Consider the following 15,219-nt stretch of genomic DNA (forward strand, 5'->3'; position numbering starts at 1 on the left):
GAATGACCAATTAGCGCTAGATGGCTATAGTATAGTTGTAAAGGTAATCTAGTGAGACAATCGACAACTAATCCATCCCATAGCCTACCAGCAAAAAAAAAGCGTGATTCAATAACCCTTTGGGTAATTAGAAATCTTCGAGTAACTGCTGCTTAATTTATTCTTGAAACAACATTTTCCATAATCAAATTCACCACACAAACGTAAATAAAATCCGATAAAATCATCGAATCTTGAGTAGAGCTCCTAAAACATTATTCCACCAGTGAATTAATTTCAATGACATAATAAACACCCATTCAATGAAAGTATTTGAGCTAGTCAAATTTAAAGAAAAAAAAAGTATGTACACGAGTTCTTTCAGAATACAGGGTTCAACCCTAGTGCAGAACTTTTGAAGCAATTAAAGCGAGAGATGAACTCAAGACTGACTCTTCATTGCCATGTCCATCGTGATTATGAGCATGGAAATCAGCAACAAATTGCGATCCTATCGTCGATGCCATGGATGTAACACTGAGTGCGGGGTCTTCAGTACCGTGGTCATGATCTCCTCCATGTTCATGTTGGGGGACTTTTAAATATAAAACAATTAAGGTTACAAGTTTTTCAATTTAATGAAAAAAAAATTTCGTAATTTTACTCAGAGCTTCCAGTCCGATCATGAAGAGATATCCCAAGAGAACAGTGGCCCACTGCATGAGTTTATTAGACGGTTTGGTGCGCTCACGCTCCAGCACCTCAAAAAAGGCTACGTAGATCAGCGTGCCTCCAGCAAGTCCTTGGAGAACGAGAGAAGTCAAAACGAGCGCATCCGTCGTCCCATTAGAAAGTCCCATTCCAATTCCGATGCCTTGATAACCAAATAATAATTTGACTTACTAAGTAACCCTTGTAAAATCGAGATTGAAATAAACAGTAATAATTATCATACCGACTGAAGAGACAAGCGATAAAACAATCATGTAAGAAATTTGAAGACTGGTTTTGACACCGTTCGAAGCCATATCCATTCCCACGCAAAACGTTATGACGAATTTGTGCGTTGCAACAGCGGCGAAAAGACTCCAGACATCTCCGTCGGTCTGTTCCAGTCCGATAGCCACACCTTCCAGGATTTCGTGCAATGAGAGACCCATAATGATGATAAGGCCTTGAATGGAAGGCAGCGATCTATTTCCATCTTCCATCACGTGATGGTGGTGATCGTGATGATGTACTACCACACTGGCAGTGCGATTTTTGGTGATGGACACGTTGTCTACGATGGCTTGATCACTTCCGGAGATGGTGCTGGGTCCGGAAGAATCGGAATCTCCATTGTCGCAGTTGGATTGGCAAATAGTTTTCTCGTTGCACGACTCGCCGTCTTCTAATTCGTTGGGCTGGACAACGGAAATGCCGACAGTTTGATGGATTGTAACTTCCGGTTTTTCGTGGCGATGAGATCTCCGGTGAATGATGACGTGAACCAACTCTTCCAAAAGATAGACGAGAAAGAATCCGGCGCTGAAGATGATTTCGGCCAACGGAAGTGTTGACTTGATGGTCCCATTTGTCTGCAATTCTTTGATGCCTTCGTGAAGTTCCGGCAACAAATGGGTCAGCGCTGTGGCCATCAGGACACCCGCACCGAAGCAGAGCATTCCGGACAAGACATTTTTGATTCCTCGAGACATTTCTTTATTGCCCGATTTGACATTCATCCGGCGGACGATCCAGATGGGAAATAGACCCAGAACGAGTGTCCCGAGAAACAAGACGACCATGGAAATCACTTTGGCTAGGTCTACGGAATCCATTTTGGCTTTATTCCCTTGCTGGGTGCTGTGGTGTTGTATCCGCCTAGGTTTGAGAGATAATTTGTGAACCGACTTTAAACCAACAAGAAATTTTTAACAATGAAATTGTTCTCCGACGCTGTGGTGCCTTATATATATAAGTTTTTTTTTCATTCAATGTCAACCCTTGGTGTCGAAAGTTGGAAAGTCCATTACGTGAATGCTGGTGTTATTGTTGTCGGTCATGCGTCCTTGAAAGCGATAAGCATGGACAACCTTAAAGACGAAGAAAAGCGACACTTATTCCGACTTATTCTCTATACAAGTAGCTATATGGACTTGTGGTTTCAGTCATAATGGTGCCGCTATATGTGTAAAAAACCGTATTGTAGCCTTCAAATCATGTTTGTTTTCACAGCAAAGTACGACGTAATACCTTATAGACTGCTGCGTACACAACACTACACATGCAACTATAGGCTACTTCGACGTTGGTTCAACTTCACTTCTCAGTAAAAAGGGATTCCGTTAGCTTAGCAGGGTCACTACCTGAGAAACTGGATTTTTTTTTTGTCTGACCTTTTGAGATAATGGAATTCCAATTTTAGGAAACAAACGGACCTCTGGACATAAACAGGAAGCTGTCCAGATTTCCGGAATTTCCATTATTCATATCGCCCTTTTTTTCCGTATAGCAAAGTGATCCATAAAATTCATCGATTTTATTTTAAATGTTTTATTGTAAATTCTATTGATCCTTCCATTAAATTGCCACTCAAAATTCCCAAACTTACTAAACCATTTCCGTAATTCTCATACACATCATAATAGCCACTGATAGTGTCCAGACATATCCAGACAAATAACATTTGAAGGACAATGTCGACTGATATTAATAAATGAAATAATAAAAATAAAACACAACTGTAATCTAGGGGTCATAAGTCTAGCCTACACGAAATTTAATCGTACAAGCATGATTTTTTCATATTCTCTGCACGAGGCTCTATCTTTACGCTTGATTAGTAGCATAGCTATAAAATAGAAAGAATAACTGCAGCATCAAAAGAAGCTTGGTTTAAAAATCAATGATTATTTACCCTTGTCACGTAAAAGCGCTTGATACCAAGCTATATACACTCCCAGCCACAATATGAATTGATAACACAATAAGCGTCTACGTACGGTATGACCCTGTCGGATTATTGGTTTAGAGGCCTTTGTTACTTTCTTATTTGTACTTGGCAGCACTAGTACAAGCACTCCGAGCGGGTTGAAATGAACTAGCCAATTCGACTGCCACGTAGCTACTTCACACATCCAATCTAAAATGCTCATGTAGTCAGGTATAAGCTATGTAATAATAAAAAAAAAAAAACAGCTATTGGAAGAAGCAAACGAGTTGTGTGGCACCCAGATGTGAAAACGTTTGGGCTAAATTTTTTGAATAAACAGCTGGGCCCGCACTATATAGTTATTTCTTTATTTGATCTGCGGCCACAATTGAGTAAAATAAGTTCAACAACTTTCTACACCACAGTGGGTGTTTATGCGGATATCTCTTTACGAATAGTCGAACCTTAGCAACTGATGAATCCTCTCCGTGACTAAATTATAGCCGCGGAGTTGTATTCAAGGTTATTTTTCAGAATTTGCGTAAGAATGCCGACACACCAGTTTTCGTTTTTGTTGGGAAGAAGTAACAAGAGTATATAGACTCCCTGTCGTCGCTACGAATTATAAAAGTTTAAAATACAACAGTGAATCCTGTTTTAACCAAGGTCGGTTTTCTGTCGCATCCTATTCGCGCCGGTGCCAAAAATGCTGGTGTATACGATAGACTCTAATATACACAGCCGGGCATGCAGTAGCAGCATATAATATAGAAAGTCGAGACGGAAATCGGACTCGAGCAGCACACATCACCTCCCGCAACAAATCAGCCTGAGGTTACGGTTCTTCCTTTTGGTTATTCCCAGCCCGAGTTGATAATGTATTCCATGTAATGACGTCACAAAAATCAGGGGCGAAGAAAAATCCCCAAAGGGCGAGGGTTCGTCAACACAGAACTCAATCCAGCAAAACCGGATGGAAGACTGAAAACGTTTCCCCCGACAATGGATTGATTTTACTACATATGTGTCGAGCCCGAGCATTTTCACAACTATACAGAAATTTAGAAAGCACTATAGAAATAGCTATAGAACAAATGCAGGTAATACAACTTCTTATTTATAGTCAAATTGAATCTAGACACAACGCCCCGCATGACTTTTGTCTCAATCACGAAATGACGTGAACAGCAAAAAATAATTATTCCGGACCCGAAATTGCTTTTCTAGAGAATATGTCTTTAAAAAATCCTATACACGTAATATGGGTGGGGCTGTAGAGATATCGCAGAGTGAGCGAACAATAGCCACTCAATCGCACTCAATACATCGCCTTTTCTGGTTAAATCTTGTCCAATTTTCAAGAAGGCCATGTGACAGAATAAATTACTATAGAATAATAATTTTTCTCCATATTCAAAAGACAATTCATCTTAACAATCTACACCAGTTCATTTTGTTGTTGAAAGTAAGAAAAAAAAACAATTTGATAAAAAAAAAGTTGAGAGACTCACCTGCTGGGGAGTTTTGCTTGTTGAATCTCCCGCGCTCCTGCTCAGAGAGTAGTGCCGTGTGCAGCTCCTATGGTATCCCCTTTTATTTTACACAAGTGAAAGAAATCATGTGACCCCTTTACCGAGCCGTGCCGTGCTGAAACAGGAGATCTCACTATAAGGCTGCAGGCGAAGTCTTACTGGCCAATCAGACGAGAGAAGACTTCTGTCGTCTCCCGCGGGATAAATTGACCGCCTTTTCTAGCTATTTAACCAATGGTATCTAGGCTACTGTAAGTCATAGCTCAAATTCAATGCTCCATCACAGTTGTTGCTATACAGCAGCATCTGTCTCATGTTAGTCCGATCAGTATTCTCATCTCTTCTAACATGTTTTAGGCCAATCAATAAATGAATGGTTCCTATTGTCATCAAAGCAGGAAGTGTCCACTCGTATTTCATTTCACCGGAGCATTTATATGCAGATCATTTCGCAGCAGCGTCGTCCGCGTGTGCGATTAAAGTAGGAAGGGATTGGCTACCGGAATTTCGGAAATAGCAAATCGTGACTACTTCCTTTACTAGCATTGACGATTCTTATAGATTCTAGTCACGAGAAAGAAACATTCATAGATGCAGCATCTATTATAATTTGTGTATTCAACACATATTTAAGCAATTTTTACCTTCGATAAAGACTACCTTTTATCCGCTTTTATCCAAAATATGATAACGGGCTTTCCCCATATGCCATTGGGTGTTTTGCAATCTTACTTAGCTAATAATATTATTTGTGTGTCAGCAGCAATCTCGATAATTTTTTTAAAATCAAGAACGATTCATCAACTACTATGCAAGAAAATCAAATTCAAAGTATGTCTGTATTCTATAGGCAATTTAATTTCTCTTACAATCGCTTCCAGTGAAAAGGCTAATTCAAATTTGTTCACGATGATAACTGAAATGGAAGACTTTGATCTTGTTTTCGATCGACCAGACATTTGATATCAAACAACAAAAATAACAGCTGAAACAAATCTCAATGGTCTACATTGTACTAATCGAATGGGTAGACTTATTGACTGGAAGAATATTAGCTAGACTTTCAATTTTCTCTAAGATAGCGCATCAATAAAAATTCAGACTTTGTATCTTTCAGGTTGATTGACTAGCCTATAGTCGTGTCGACTGCTAGGTTTCATTTTCTATCATCACTGCTTACCGTTTATGTTTTTGGGGACTAGCACAAGCGCAACTCGTGTAATCACTGAGGAAAAAATCCGGGATCATGCAACCCCATTTAGGTAAAGAACATTCTTGAATTCGAAATCACATGGGCTCAACACGTGATCAATTATCTCTACATACAAATTGGTAAGGAAATAACAAATTTTGGTGTGAAATAAAGCAGCCATTTAGATAAGAATAATTTATTGTCTTTGAAGAAATTTGACATTCCAATTAAGGAGGTAACACATAAATGCAATCACAGAATACCTTTTTAAAAAAGTTGGTATTTGAAATATTTCCTCGCCTGTCTTTTAGCGTTGGCGTTGATCGGCATTGATTTGTTCCGGAGGCGGAAGCGGATCCAGCGGACGTTCGGGTAGTTCTTGAGTTGTTTGACAAGGTTTCGATTCGATTGTCTGTTTGAATTTTAGGTTCTCGAAAATGCTATTAAAGTCGAATTTGATAAGCTGAAACCAATCGGTCCCTATAACGCTGTACGCATATTTACCGCTGGAAACCAAAACTGGGACGTTGGCTTTTTGTCCATTGTACTCGCAGGAGATTGTGCACTGGCCGGTCAGAGGCATGATCGTATTACTCGTATCCCGGATGACAATCTGCGTCGGTTTCAGTTCAGGCTTGCCGATCTTTTCCCAATCGGTCGAGCTGAGTTTGGACTGCGTCGCTCCCGTGTCGAACATCATCATTAGATCGAAGCCGTCGACTTTGACTTTAATGTTAATCGCAGTAGTTCTGATGAGCGTCATTTGGAGTTCCTGAAGGCGTTGTCGTTCAGTTTGTTCTTTTAATGGATGAACGATGGAGGTGCAGTGGAATACGCCATTCCAATCCAAGTTGAGAGTAGGAAACCAGCGCCTTCCCATCAGACTGCGGGTGTCCATTTTGTTTGACACCTGAACAGGTAGCTCAAAAGTCATTCCGGCGTACTGGACGCGGGCGATGAATTGTCCCTTCAGCACGACTTCAGCTCCAGTTGCCGAATACCTCTTGTAGGGGACAGGATCTAATTGTGGTCGGCCAAGCTCCTGCCAGACACGAATGCTGATGATAGAATCGTGGCAACCGGAATCAATTTTCATAGTTACCAGCTTGTCGTTGATCACGATCGGTAATAAGAATGTCGGTCGATAAACAGCAGACTTTGACTTTTGACAATACGGTCCGGTTTTATTCATCGACTCTCTTTCTGCCATTTTTCTGGTCGAAATTCTTCACTTAAGATACAAGGCAAGATGGTGTTGAAATATTCATTACTGTCCTGCCCATGATCGGCTACTTATAAACCACGACGCGCTACCAGTCATCTGCAACTTCCTCGGCTGGGTATTTCTGAGCCACCATTTCTTGGACAGGCCTTGATTTCATCAAACATTAGCTTTTCTATCAATTAAGGATTATTTCGCATATTAATCAATCGTTAAACTTGAAATTAATCGAAAATAAAAATAAATTTACTACAATGTTAGTGTCAACACATCCTTTTTAAAAGCTGCTTCGTAGTCCTTCACTACTTCCGCCCCCTGACGTGGACGGACACAACTGATGTCATCATGACTATTTCAAATGTATTAACTCAATTTAAGCACACTTTCATGCTACAGCAGCTGACGCCGACCCTTCAGTAGGGGTGACGGGTTGAACGACGGATTCAGTGACCGGCTCGACTTCAACAACGGGTTTTTGTTTAATGTAAGTTTTCTTTCCAGCTTCTCGCTCCGGCATCCAGTCGGGAATGATCTTTTCGTGAATTCTCCACAATCCGTACACATTGGCCAAGTGTTTTTCGAAGACGACATATTCGAGAACGTCTTTGGCAACAACTTCGTTACCGTAGATCAAGCGACCGAATCGGTCGTAAACGGCTAATGTTTGCTGAGTGTGAAAGCGAACCGTTACCTGAAATTTCAAACGGGATAAGTTAAATTAATTAAATTTTAAGTGAAATTCAACGAGGCTATTGAACAAACCTGTGAGAAAATATTCTCCTTGTTGATAACTTCGGTGCACCTGGCGTGGACCACTCTTGGAGGCTCAAGAGATTTCAGAAACTGCCAGCGTACAGTACATGACCGAAGATCGTCTGTCATCAAAGGGTAACAGAGCTCCGTTACACACTGATGTAAAGTATCATCATCTTTCCTTTATTGAAAAGCCATTTGTAATGAGAATACTTGTTGTAAAATAGTAAAACAGATAGTAGCTTACTCTGCAAGTGCTTTGTGTGCTTTGAGGTAAATTTCTTGAGCCTCTTCTGGGAAATATTTGGTGCTAAAGTCTTCTTCAAAGCTTTTGATTTTTCTAACAGCCATCATGGACTTGCTCTTTTTGGACAACAATTCCATACTTTGTTTGGCACCCTGTGCAATGCAAAATGTTATCTTGATGAGTAAAAAACACAAATTGAAAAGTAACTGAATTTACCCCAAGCGTCAAGGCTGATAGCTTTCCATCACCCTCTGGAGGAACATATGCTTCAAACACAGATGATGTTGCAGAGACAAATACAGGCCGTTCCATCCAAGAACGGGGAGGTAGCATTCCTTGTTCCTTCATTCTTGCCCGTATCTGGTCTGGTGATAATTTTGAGGCATCTTGATCCTCACGAAAATTGGGCAGCTTTACTTTTTGAACCTATCCAGTGATCCAAAACATAAGGTAAAGTTTATATTCATAAATTCTAGTTTTCCAAGTTCACCTTCAATCTTCTCAGTTTCTTGAACTGGGGAAGCCAATGTTTAGCGATGTGTCGAACTTGAATTCCGGCACTCACCGCCGGAACATTGCGTACCTAGAACGGAGAAAACAAATGTTATTCAAAGAACTATTGCCTTATTAATTGTGGTTACATTTAACAGCGAAGGTGTCAGCAACGTCCTGAGACCAGTCCACTGTGATAAACTCATTGTCTACGATGATTTCCTCAAGTTTATTATAACAAACAAAATAAAATGTGTATTTAATCGTGCTCAGCAGACGACGTCAAGATGAAAATCAAATCTCTACCCAATACTGCCATCTAGCGGTAGAAACATCCAACTGCGATAGGGGTCGCTACTCCCAGCAGCCATCCATTCTTCCGTTTTGCTTCAGACGCTTCGTCTCAGTCGTTCAAGCGTTGAGGACCGAGGGTGTTTGTTGTCTACTGTTTTCCCACCTTGCATCATGAGAATCGAGTTCTTGTGATTCCACGAACTAAATCCAAGGGAGACTTGCAAACTTATTTGTGAGTGAATCATTCAAGTGTGTGCATTAACGACTGGCTCTCCCCCATTTTAAAACATAATTTCCCTCTGCTCAAAACGTGCTGTGTCTTTCAAAAAAGATTCGACAAGAGTTTCCTGAACTTGACCTTTTTGTGTGAGCCAGTGTCTGTGTGTGTGTTGTGCCAGTGTGTGTGTGTGTGTGTCGCTGCAGAGGCGTTGTGTGAGTTATTTCCTTCATAACCATGTTCGGATAAAAAAAAGCTCCCTTTTTCTTTTCTCGTTGTATAAATGATGTTGCCTTTTCTGTCGGTCGGGCATCAACACCTGCTGAAAAGTCGTCCCCCCTCTTGTCTGTTGTTGTTGGCTGTAAGCCATCTTGGAAAAAAAAATATTTGGCCGAAGCCTTGGAGAGTTGAATAACGTACACACACACAGAATCAATTTCGGATGGGCCGTGTGTGTGATCGAGTGTGTACAACGGAAGATGGTTTTCGTGAATTGAACCCCATCAAGTTGATCCCTAGAAATGATTACACACTACGTGGTACGCGCTCGGCCTATTCTCTACTCCTGCTGCTGCTGCTGCTGTTACACTCGTGTTGTAGCCACTCACTGCAAAGGGGATTGAAGGGGAAAATGGGGAAGGAAGGAAGGAAAGAGCCGGCAAAACTTTTTTGTGTACTTATTGATCGTGGTAGTAGTAGTACTACTACGTCTGTGAGAGCTGCCGTTTGCTCGACTGTTCCACGTCCAGCAGCAGCAGCAGGCAACAGTGAAACCGTCTGTTGCCCTTTGGTGTATAGTAGATGGCTCGTGTGTGTGCATTCGTTGTTGATTAGAAATTTTGGGAGCAGTGAATATGTCGTCCGTTGTTGGAACAACAAACATGCCATCGACTTGATTAAAGACTCTGGCGATAGATCTCTTGGCTATAACGAATCGAGTATAGCTCCCCGTGCAAACAGATTTCTCCTTTGAAGCTCGTCGTCTTCCACTTTCTCAATTCCTCCACAACTGTCCAGTCAACCCCCCACCACCACTGTACGTACGTCCCCCCCCCCTCGCAGCCATTTTCCCTTTGTGTTATTATTCTCTTCTATATACTACCTGGAGAATGTTTCGAAAATCCCTAGCTGTGTGTGAAGCACAGCTGTTCCTCTTCTTATTTTCAAAAAGTTTTGATCCCCTTCAACTCAAAATGTGGAGGGGGGTTCCATAGGGAGGAGCTATTGAGATCCAGTGTGGGAGGGTGGAAAAAGTAACGGGTGCAATCAGATTCGATACTTATCTTTTTTGGGGTCCGTTTCAGTTTTGTTCATCAACGATCGAACAAAAAAACCTTTTGATGATGGATCGATTCTCTTCCCTGGGCAATTTTCATTTTTCTCCTGCGCCGATCCACAGGTTTTTATTCCAAGGAAAAAAAAAATATTTTTTTGAGCATCATGCGATGTGACGTTTCCCGTCGTGTCTGATTTAGGGAGAAATGATTTCCCCCCGTAGAAATAATGCATATTTTATTTCTTCTTCTTCTTCCCTTTTTCATCAAGTCTACCTGAGGCTTTCGTGCCGTTCACATTCCCGGAATTTTCTCATTTTGTTTTTGTTGGGGGGACCGACATTCGATCGCATGTCTCTCTCTCTCTCCTATTTATGATGATATGCTGATGCCATAACTTTGTTCCAACGTTTGTTTCTCTAGTTGTTGTTGTTTAGTTGGTAACCTAAACCTTGGTACTCTCCCCTCTCTCTCGACGTATTGTTTTCGATCCGTGTCTATTTTTTTTTTTAATTTCATTTGTTGATTTGTTTAGACGACAAACCGAAATCAAAAGGGGGCGAGGACCGCTACAGCACACACAAACATGACCGGAACTAGGAGGTGGCCGTGCCGGCCGGTGATGCTCTGCTGGCTCTCGCTGCTGGCCGCTGCTCATTTCATTTCCGCAATGGAGCAATTAAGCGCAGGTATGTGAAACACCTTCATATTTATTCCTTCACCAAGAAAACGTCCCGAGTAATTTAGTGGGGGTGAAGTCGTCGGCCTTCATCTTTTTCCAGTCTGGATGGAAATCGTTCAATTTCTTTTCTCCGGGTGTTGTTTCACCCCTCTCTTTTGGCCCTCCAGGTGCAAAATGTGTGTGCTATTGCTTCCAGGTGAATGAGAAAGAAAAGAAGGGGGCTGTGTGAGTGGGGGAAATGTCTTTAGTCGAGAAATAAAGAAAGAAAGAAGACATTATTTATATTCTTTCGGAGAAAACTCTACGGGGTTTTCGAAACAGAGTCTGCAGCCCTGGAGGCTACACACACATCAGGTTCTTTTTTTCTTTTATTTTTCTTCCATCTCTTTTATGGACGTCAGAGCGAGAGCCAAAAAAGAATTGAGATGTCGGCAATGGGCTATACGATGAGGATAAGCAAGCACAGGGCAGGCAGCTTAAGCTATAAGATAGGAGAGCCCTAAGAGGCGGAGTAGGAAGAAGGAAAATAAGAAAAAAAAGAGCCTCTGCCCCAAAAGACCATGAACTTCGAGCTCTTTTTTGCCTGTAGCAGCCAAAGCGGTGGTGTGGACCTGTGCTGGTTGTTGCTTGTGCTGTTGTTTCCCTTTGCGCAGTATATATAAAATAGACTCATCACGAAAGCAATGTTAAGTTCTTCCCCCCTCTTCTTCTTCTGGTAGAAGATTTTTCCCTCTTTGTTCGGCTGGCTCGGTTATTTTCTTTCTTTTTTCGGAGCACATTGAGATGTAACCCACGACGCCCATTTCGTGTCCGCCCTTCGTAACCCCCGCCAATTGGAAGAAACTGTGGTCTTCTTCTATTCTATACAGAAGAGTCAATTACCCACTCCGCCCGCGCTCACGCACCCCAACAACACAGAAGAGGCTTCAATTCGTGATTGTGCGGCCGTGGTGTTGGGGCCTGTTGTGTAAGAACGGTCTCTAATATTTATATATTTCGGGCAGATGGCTAGTTTCCCCTTTACACACACACGCCGAATCATTTGCAAGGCTAATGAGATTTAAAGAAAAAGAAAACAAAATCTTTTTCTTTTTGGGGAGTTTAAATAGAGCGCTCCCGGTATGGGGAGGAGGGTTTTTGATACCTACCAGTTTTGAAACACATCACCTCTCTTTTTTATCATTTTTGGCATAATTATATTTTTGCGTCGTTAAAAGAAAGACGATAGGATAGGAGGAGAACGAAATGACTTAATTGGCTCGAAACGATTCGAGTCGGGTGTTTACGACTAGAAAATGAGCCAACCAAATATTTTTTCAAACGTGAAAGGCAGAAGAAAGAAAAATAAATAAACATGTTTTTCTTGGAACTGGCGACGTAATGATCAGTAACCTAAAGAGGGGGATTAAGATAAAGAAGGAAAAGATTCTTCCACACACATATAAACTAGTATTTTCTTTTCTTATTTCTTCTTTTTTTGTCTTGTTGTTGTTGTTGTTGCTGGGCTTATTGTTTGGCTTTGAGATGAGCGCGGCAGAAGCGGTAAATAGCCCTGCGTGGATCATTATTGATGGCCAGCACATACGCACAGCAGGTGGGGCTGGTCAGATGAGCCCCGAAAGGGTGGGAGTGGCCGACCAACTGCCGCGACTGCGGGAATGATGAAGTTGTTTTGTGGCTCCTTTTGCACTCCACACAGGGGGAAACACACGGAGCCGACCGACATGATTGCATTTCACGTTCTAGCAGACCAGACTCGTATTATTGCTACATAGATCGGGAGGGGGGAAGGGGATCGCTTTGAGTTACGCAGGGAATCACTGGACAGGGGCGGGCGGCATTTCGTCAGTTTTTTCTTTCTTTTTTCGGGGCGGCCTTTCTTATTTCTGTCCATTTCGAAAATCTCTCGAAATGTTTCGTTCGTTTTCTTGTGTTTTTTTAATAAACCTTGGCGCCTTAAATGGAAGTCGAGGGGTTGGAAAAAAATTCAAGAGTTTTATTCATCTCAACAACAACTGGTTTTTCTTTGGAAACAAAAATTTCGTCGGAACTTATTCAACCGTGTATAGAGAGCGGCCCTCCCAAGCGCTCGGTCTCGATTCGTTGTGGTCCTTTCCGTCAGAAATGTATGGGACTTGCGCCGGGGTTTGCTCTGCTCCACATGGCTGGAGTTTGAGAACATCTTCTTCTTCTCGGTCCTCATCATCTTGTTGTTACATTGGGCGATAGCCATCGGTAGAGTTGTCGGGGAGAAAAGAGAGCCGTCTTCTTTTTTTATACTTATGTCCGCCAGGCATTCCGTCATCATCTTGCAGCTCGTTTGGGCCATTTGTTGCCCAGTCATCCTCTCGGCTGTACAGCGGGATCATCTTGAGAAAACAAACAATAGCCATAAGGCAACAACATATACTGCTGGAAGATATTATTTTGTTTTTTCTTCTTCCTTTCCCTCCTCCTCTCATCTTTATCCTTTGCTTCCATCATTCGGAAATGATGGATCTTCTTCTTCTTCTTGATGCGTCTATTGGTGGTGTCCTACAAGTCTCGGCAGTCGACGAAGAAATAAAGAACTCTATTGTTGGGTCTGTAGGAGATCCATTAGCCGCAGAGAGGAAGAACATGTTCAATGGCTAGTCAATAAGATAAGAGAGGAGAAAATCTGGTCCAAGTCTCTCTCGTCAAAAAAAAGGAGGAACCAATCGAGGAGGACATAACGCAGATCTGACGTTTCCTCCCTCGTCGACTTTATTGGAGAATGTTGTGGTTGGTGGTGGTTACTTATAAGCCAGGGGGACACACTCTCTCTCTGTACGATTTTTCTTTTGATCAAGTCACAGTGTATAGAACTGCGCAAAGAAAAAACCAACTGTTAATCATCGTCGCAGAGCGTCGAACGTCAAAGAAAATTCAAATTGAATGGACTAAATGGCGGGTCTTTTTCACGACTTCCTGGCTCGTCTTTTTTTGAAGATATAAATGCGGGAGAGAGGCGTGTATTTGAAACCTTTGATCTCCCGCTCCTTTTAAAAAATTTGAATTTGATTTTGTTTTTTCACGATTTTAGCGCGCGCTCGATTCAAATTCGATTTTGGGTGGTAGAAGTAGTAATAGTAGTAGCTGGAAATGGGATTACAAGTTCATTAGTCGGAATGCCGCTGTCGTGGTGGTTGGGATATTTGGTAGGTTGTTTGTCGGACATGAAATAGCTTTTAAGTTTTTTCAAAAAGACCGCGACGACGACGACAGACGGGACAGAAACAGAAAGAGATTTCAACACCAACTGTTTGTTTTCCTTGGGAATCTGTTAGAGACGACGACGCCGGACGAAAGTAAGAAATCTTCTCTCTCTCTCCTCGAGAAAAAGCTTTTAAAAACTCCACGTGTCTTGTTTGTGTGCAATATGGGTTGACTTGTTTGTATATTAAAAAACCCACCCGACCGACCAACCGGGCGCTTCTAAAATTAGTTATAAATATACGTCGTATAGCCTGTCGTTAATGATTGGTAAACTTTACGGGGCGCTGATGCTCTTTTCGTTTTTCCCCCCTACCACCACCACCATTTCAAATGCAAAATGGTCGGACCCGAAAGTTATATTCAGTAGTCGTATATCTCTCGAAACTGTTGAATGCTCTTCTACGTCTTGTAACTTTGATGGGATGCGGCGGCACCCCGAAAAAACACACTCACTTTCTGGTCGTCGACGAAGGATTCCAGGACTAGTTGGTGTGTGTGTGCTAATGCATCCGATTACTTTATGAGACACTCTCGCCCAGCTCTTTTTTTCTTTCCATCCATCCGTGCAGACGCATCCTTCGACGAGCTCTTTACCCTCCTACTGTAGTGATTATTGTGATGTATGCTGCTGCTGCTCTCACTGACTAGCTGCGACAGATTTTCTGTTTCTTTTTTAAATCCCCCCAAAAGAAACGACTGGCGGGGGCTGAGCGCGGGACTTGTTGTCTGTGAGTGCTTTTGCGTCTCGAGGATTTGTCAGGGGGGAGAGACCAGCACGCCACGTCGAGCGTGAATTCACGCTGTGGAAAGAAAAAGGAAATAAGAACGTAGACTTTGAGGAGAGACTTGAAAAAAAGGAGTGAGGAAGAGATAAGGCGAGGGCTTATTTGGGAGACACTGTGTGTGCGGCTAGAGTTACTTTTCTGGCTCATGAATATACGCGTAGTAGACTGCATATGTACATTTCGAGTTAGATGGGAAAGGAACGATTTCACGTTGGTTTTGATCTCTGGTCCGCTCACCTGGAATTTGGGTTTGGCTAGGTCTAGCATTTTCGGAGTAGGTCTGTCCAATCTGGTGTCCTCCCTCTAGACCCTCGGCTCTTTTATTCTCGTTTGAAGTTTCAAATGAAACAGAAGAAAGTAAAGTAGAGAGAGAGAGAACAACCCCAAGAAAAGAAT

The 15,219-nt window shown here is 42.1% G+C and overlaps 4 protein-coding genes across 7 annotated transcripts in view; 1 reads left to right on the forward strand and 3 right to left on the reverse strand.

Annotated features, from left to right (window-relative positions):
• Nucleotides 1-142: 142 nt before the first annotated feature.
• On the reverse strand, nt 143-4,499 carry LOC124199559 (zinc transporter ZIP3-like). Of its 3 annotated transcripts, none has more exons than XM_046595392.1 (4): nt 4,408-4,499; nt 935-1,845; nt 644-853; nt 143-574 (listed from the first exon to the last, which is right to left on the reverse strand). In XM_046595392.1, exons 2-4 carry the CDS (start codon nt 1,800-1,802, stop codon nt 381-383), a joined length of 1,272 nt encoding a protein of 423 aa, XP_046451348.1. In that variant the 5' UTR covers nt 1,803-1,845; nt 4,408-4,499; the 3' UTR covers nt 143-380. The 3 variants fall into 3 exon arrangements, with proteins under 3 accessions (XP_046451348.1, XP_046451347.1, XP_046451349.1); XM_046595391.1 differs by lacking the exon at nt 4,408-4,499 and adding an exon at nt 2,967-4,160; XM_046595393.1 differs by lacking the exon at nt 4,408-4,499 and adding an exon at nt 2,882-4,160.
• Nucleotides 4,500-5,831: 1,332 nt separating this feature from the next.
• LOC124201107 lies at nt 5,832-7,044 on the reverse strand. Of its 2 annotated transcripts, none has more exons than XM_046597555.1 (2): nt 6,723-7,044; nt 5,832-6,662 (listed from the first exon to the last, which is right to left on the reverse strand). In XM_046597555.1, exons 1-2 carry the CDS (start codon nt 6,828-6,830, stop codon nt 5,928-5,930), a joined length of 843 nt encoding a protein of 280 aa, XP_046453511.1. In that variant the 5' UTR covers nt 6,831-7,044; the 3' UTR covers nt 5,832-5,927. The 2 variants fall into 2 exon arrangements, with proteins under 2 accessions (XP_046453511.1, XP_046453512.1); XM_046597556.1 differs by having other exon boundaries at nt 5,832-6,060; nt 6,125-7,044.
• Nucleotides 7,045-7,185: 141 nt separating this feature from the next.
• On the reverse strand, nt 7,186-8,640 carry LOC124201106 (probable 39S ribosomal protein L45, mitochondrial). The gene is made up of 6 exons (XM_046597554.1): nt 8,484-8,640; nt 8,333-8,425; nt 8,059-8,268; nt 7,843-7,994; nt 7,605-7,776; nt 7,186-7,533 (listed from the first exon to the last, which is right to left on the reverse strand). Exons 1-6 carry the CDS (start codon nt 8,538-8,540, stop codon nt 7,228-7,230), a joined length of 990 nt encoding a protein of 329 aa, XP_046453510.1. The 5' UTR covers nt 8,541-8,640; the 3' UTR covers nt 7,186-7,227.
• Nucleotides 8,641-8,725: 85 nt separating this feature from the next.
• LOC124201105 (semaphorin-2A-like) overlaps nt 8,726-15,219 on the forward strand; it is a 31,297-nt gene continuing 24,803 nt past the window's right edge. The window contains exons 1-2 of the mRNA XM_046597553.1: nt 8,726-9,060; nt 10,655-10,808. Coding sequence (XP_046453509.1) covers nt 10,706-10,808 — 103 coding nt within the window. The 5' untranslated portion in view covers nt 8,726-9,060; nt 10,655-10,705. The remainder of the gene's footprint in view (nt 9,061-10,654; nt 10,809-15,219) is intronic.

The sequence above is a fragment of the Daphnia pulex genome, chromosome 8, assembly GCF_021134715.1.
Source record: "Daphnia pulex isolate KAP4 chromosome 8, ASM2113471v1".
Lineage (NCBI taxonomy): Eukaryota > Metazoa > Arthropoda > Branchiopoda > Diplostraca > Daphniidae > Daphnia > Daphnia pulex.

Bases quoted from the DNA above. Each gene is read 5' to 3' on its own strand.
- LOC124199559 (XM_046595392.1), bottom strand. From the start codon at position 1,802: ATGGATTCCGTAGACCTAGCCAAAGTGATTTCCATGGTCGTCTTGTTT. The intron at 854-934 runs GTATGATAATTA...TTGGTTATCAAG, and splicing joins ATCGCTTGTCTCTTCAGTCG to GCATCGGAATTGGAATGGGA. The intron at 575-643 runs GTAAAATTACGA...TATATTTAAAAG, and splicing joins GATCGGACTGGAAGCTCTGA to TCCCCCAACATGAACATGGA.
- LOC124201107 (XM_046597555.1), bottom strand. From the start codon at position 6,830: ATGGCAGAAAGAGAGTCGATGAATAAAACCGGACCGTATTGTCAAAAG. The intron at 6,663-6,722 runs GTAACTATGAAA...CGTGTCTGGCAG, and splicing joins TCGTGATCAACGACAAGCTG to GAGCTTGGCCGACCACAATT.
- LOC124201106 (XM_046597554.1), bottom strand. From the start codon at position 8,540: ATGAGTTTATCACAGTGGACTGGTCTCAGGACGTTGCTGACACCTTCG. The intron at 8,269-8,332 runs GTGAACTTGGAA...ATCACTGGATAG, and splicing joins AGAAACTGAGAAGATTGAAG to GTTCAAAAAGTAAAGCTGCC. The intron at 7,995-8,058 runs GTAAATTCAGTT...TGCATTGCACAG, and splicing joins TATCAGCCTTGACGCTTGGG to GGTGCCAAACAAAGTATGGA.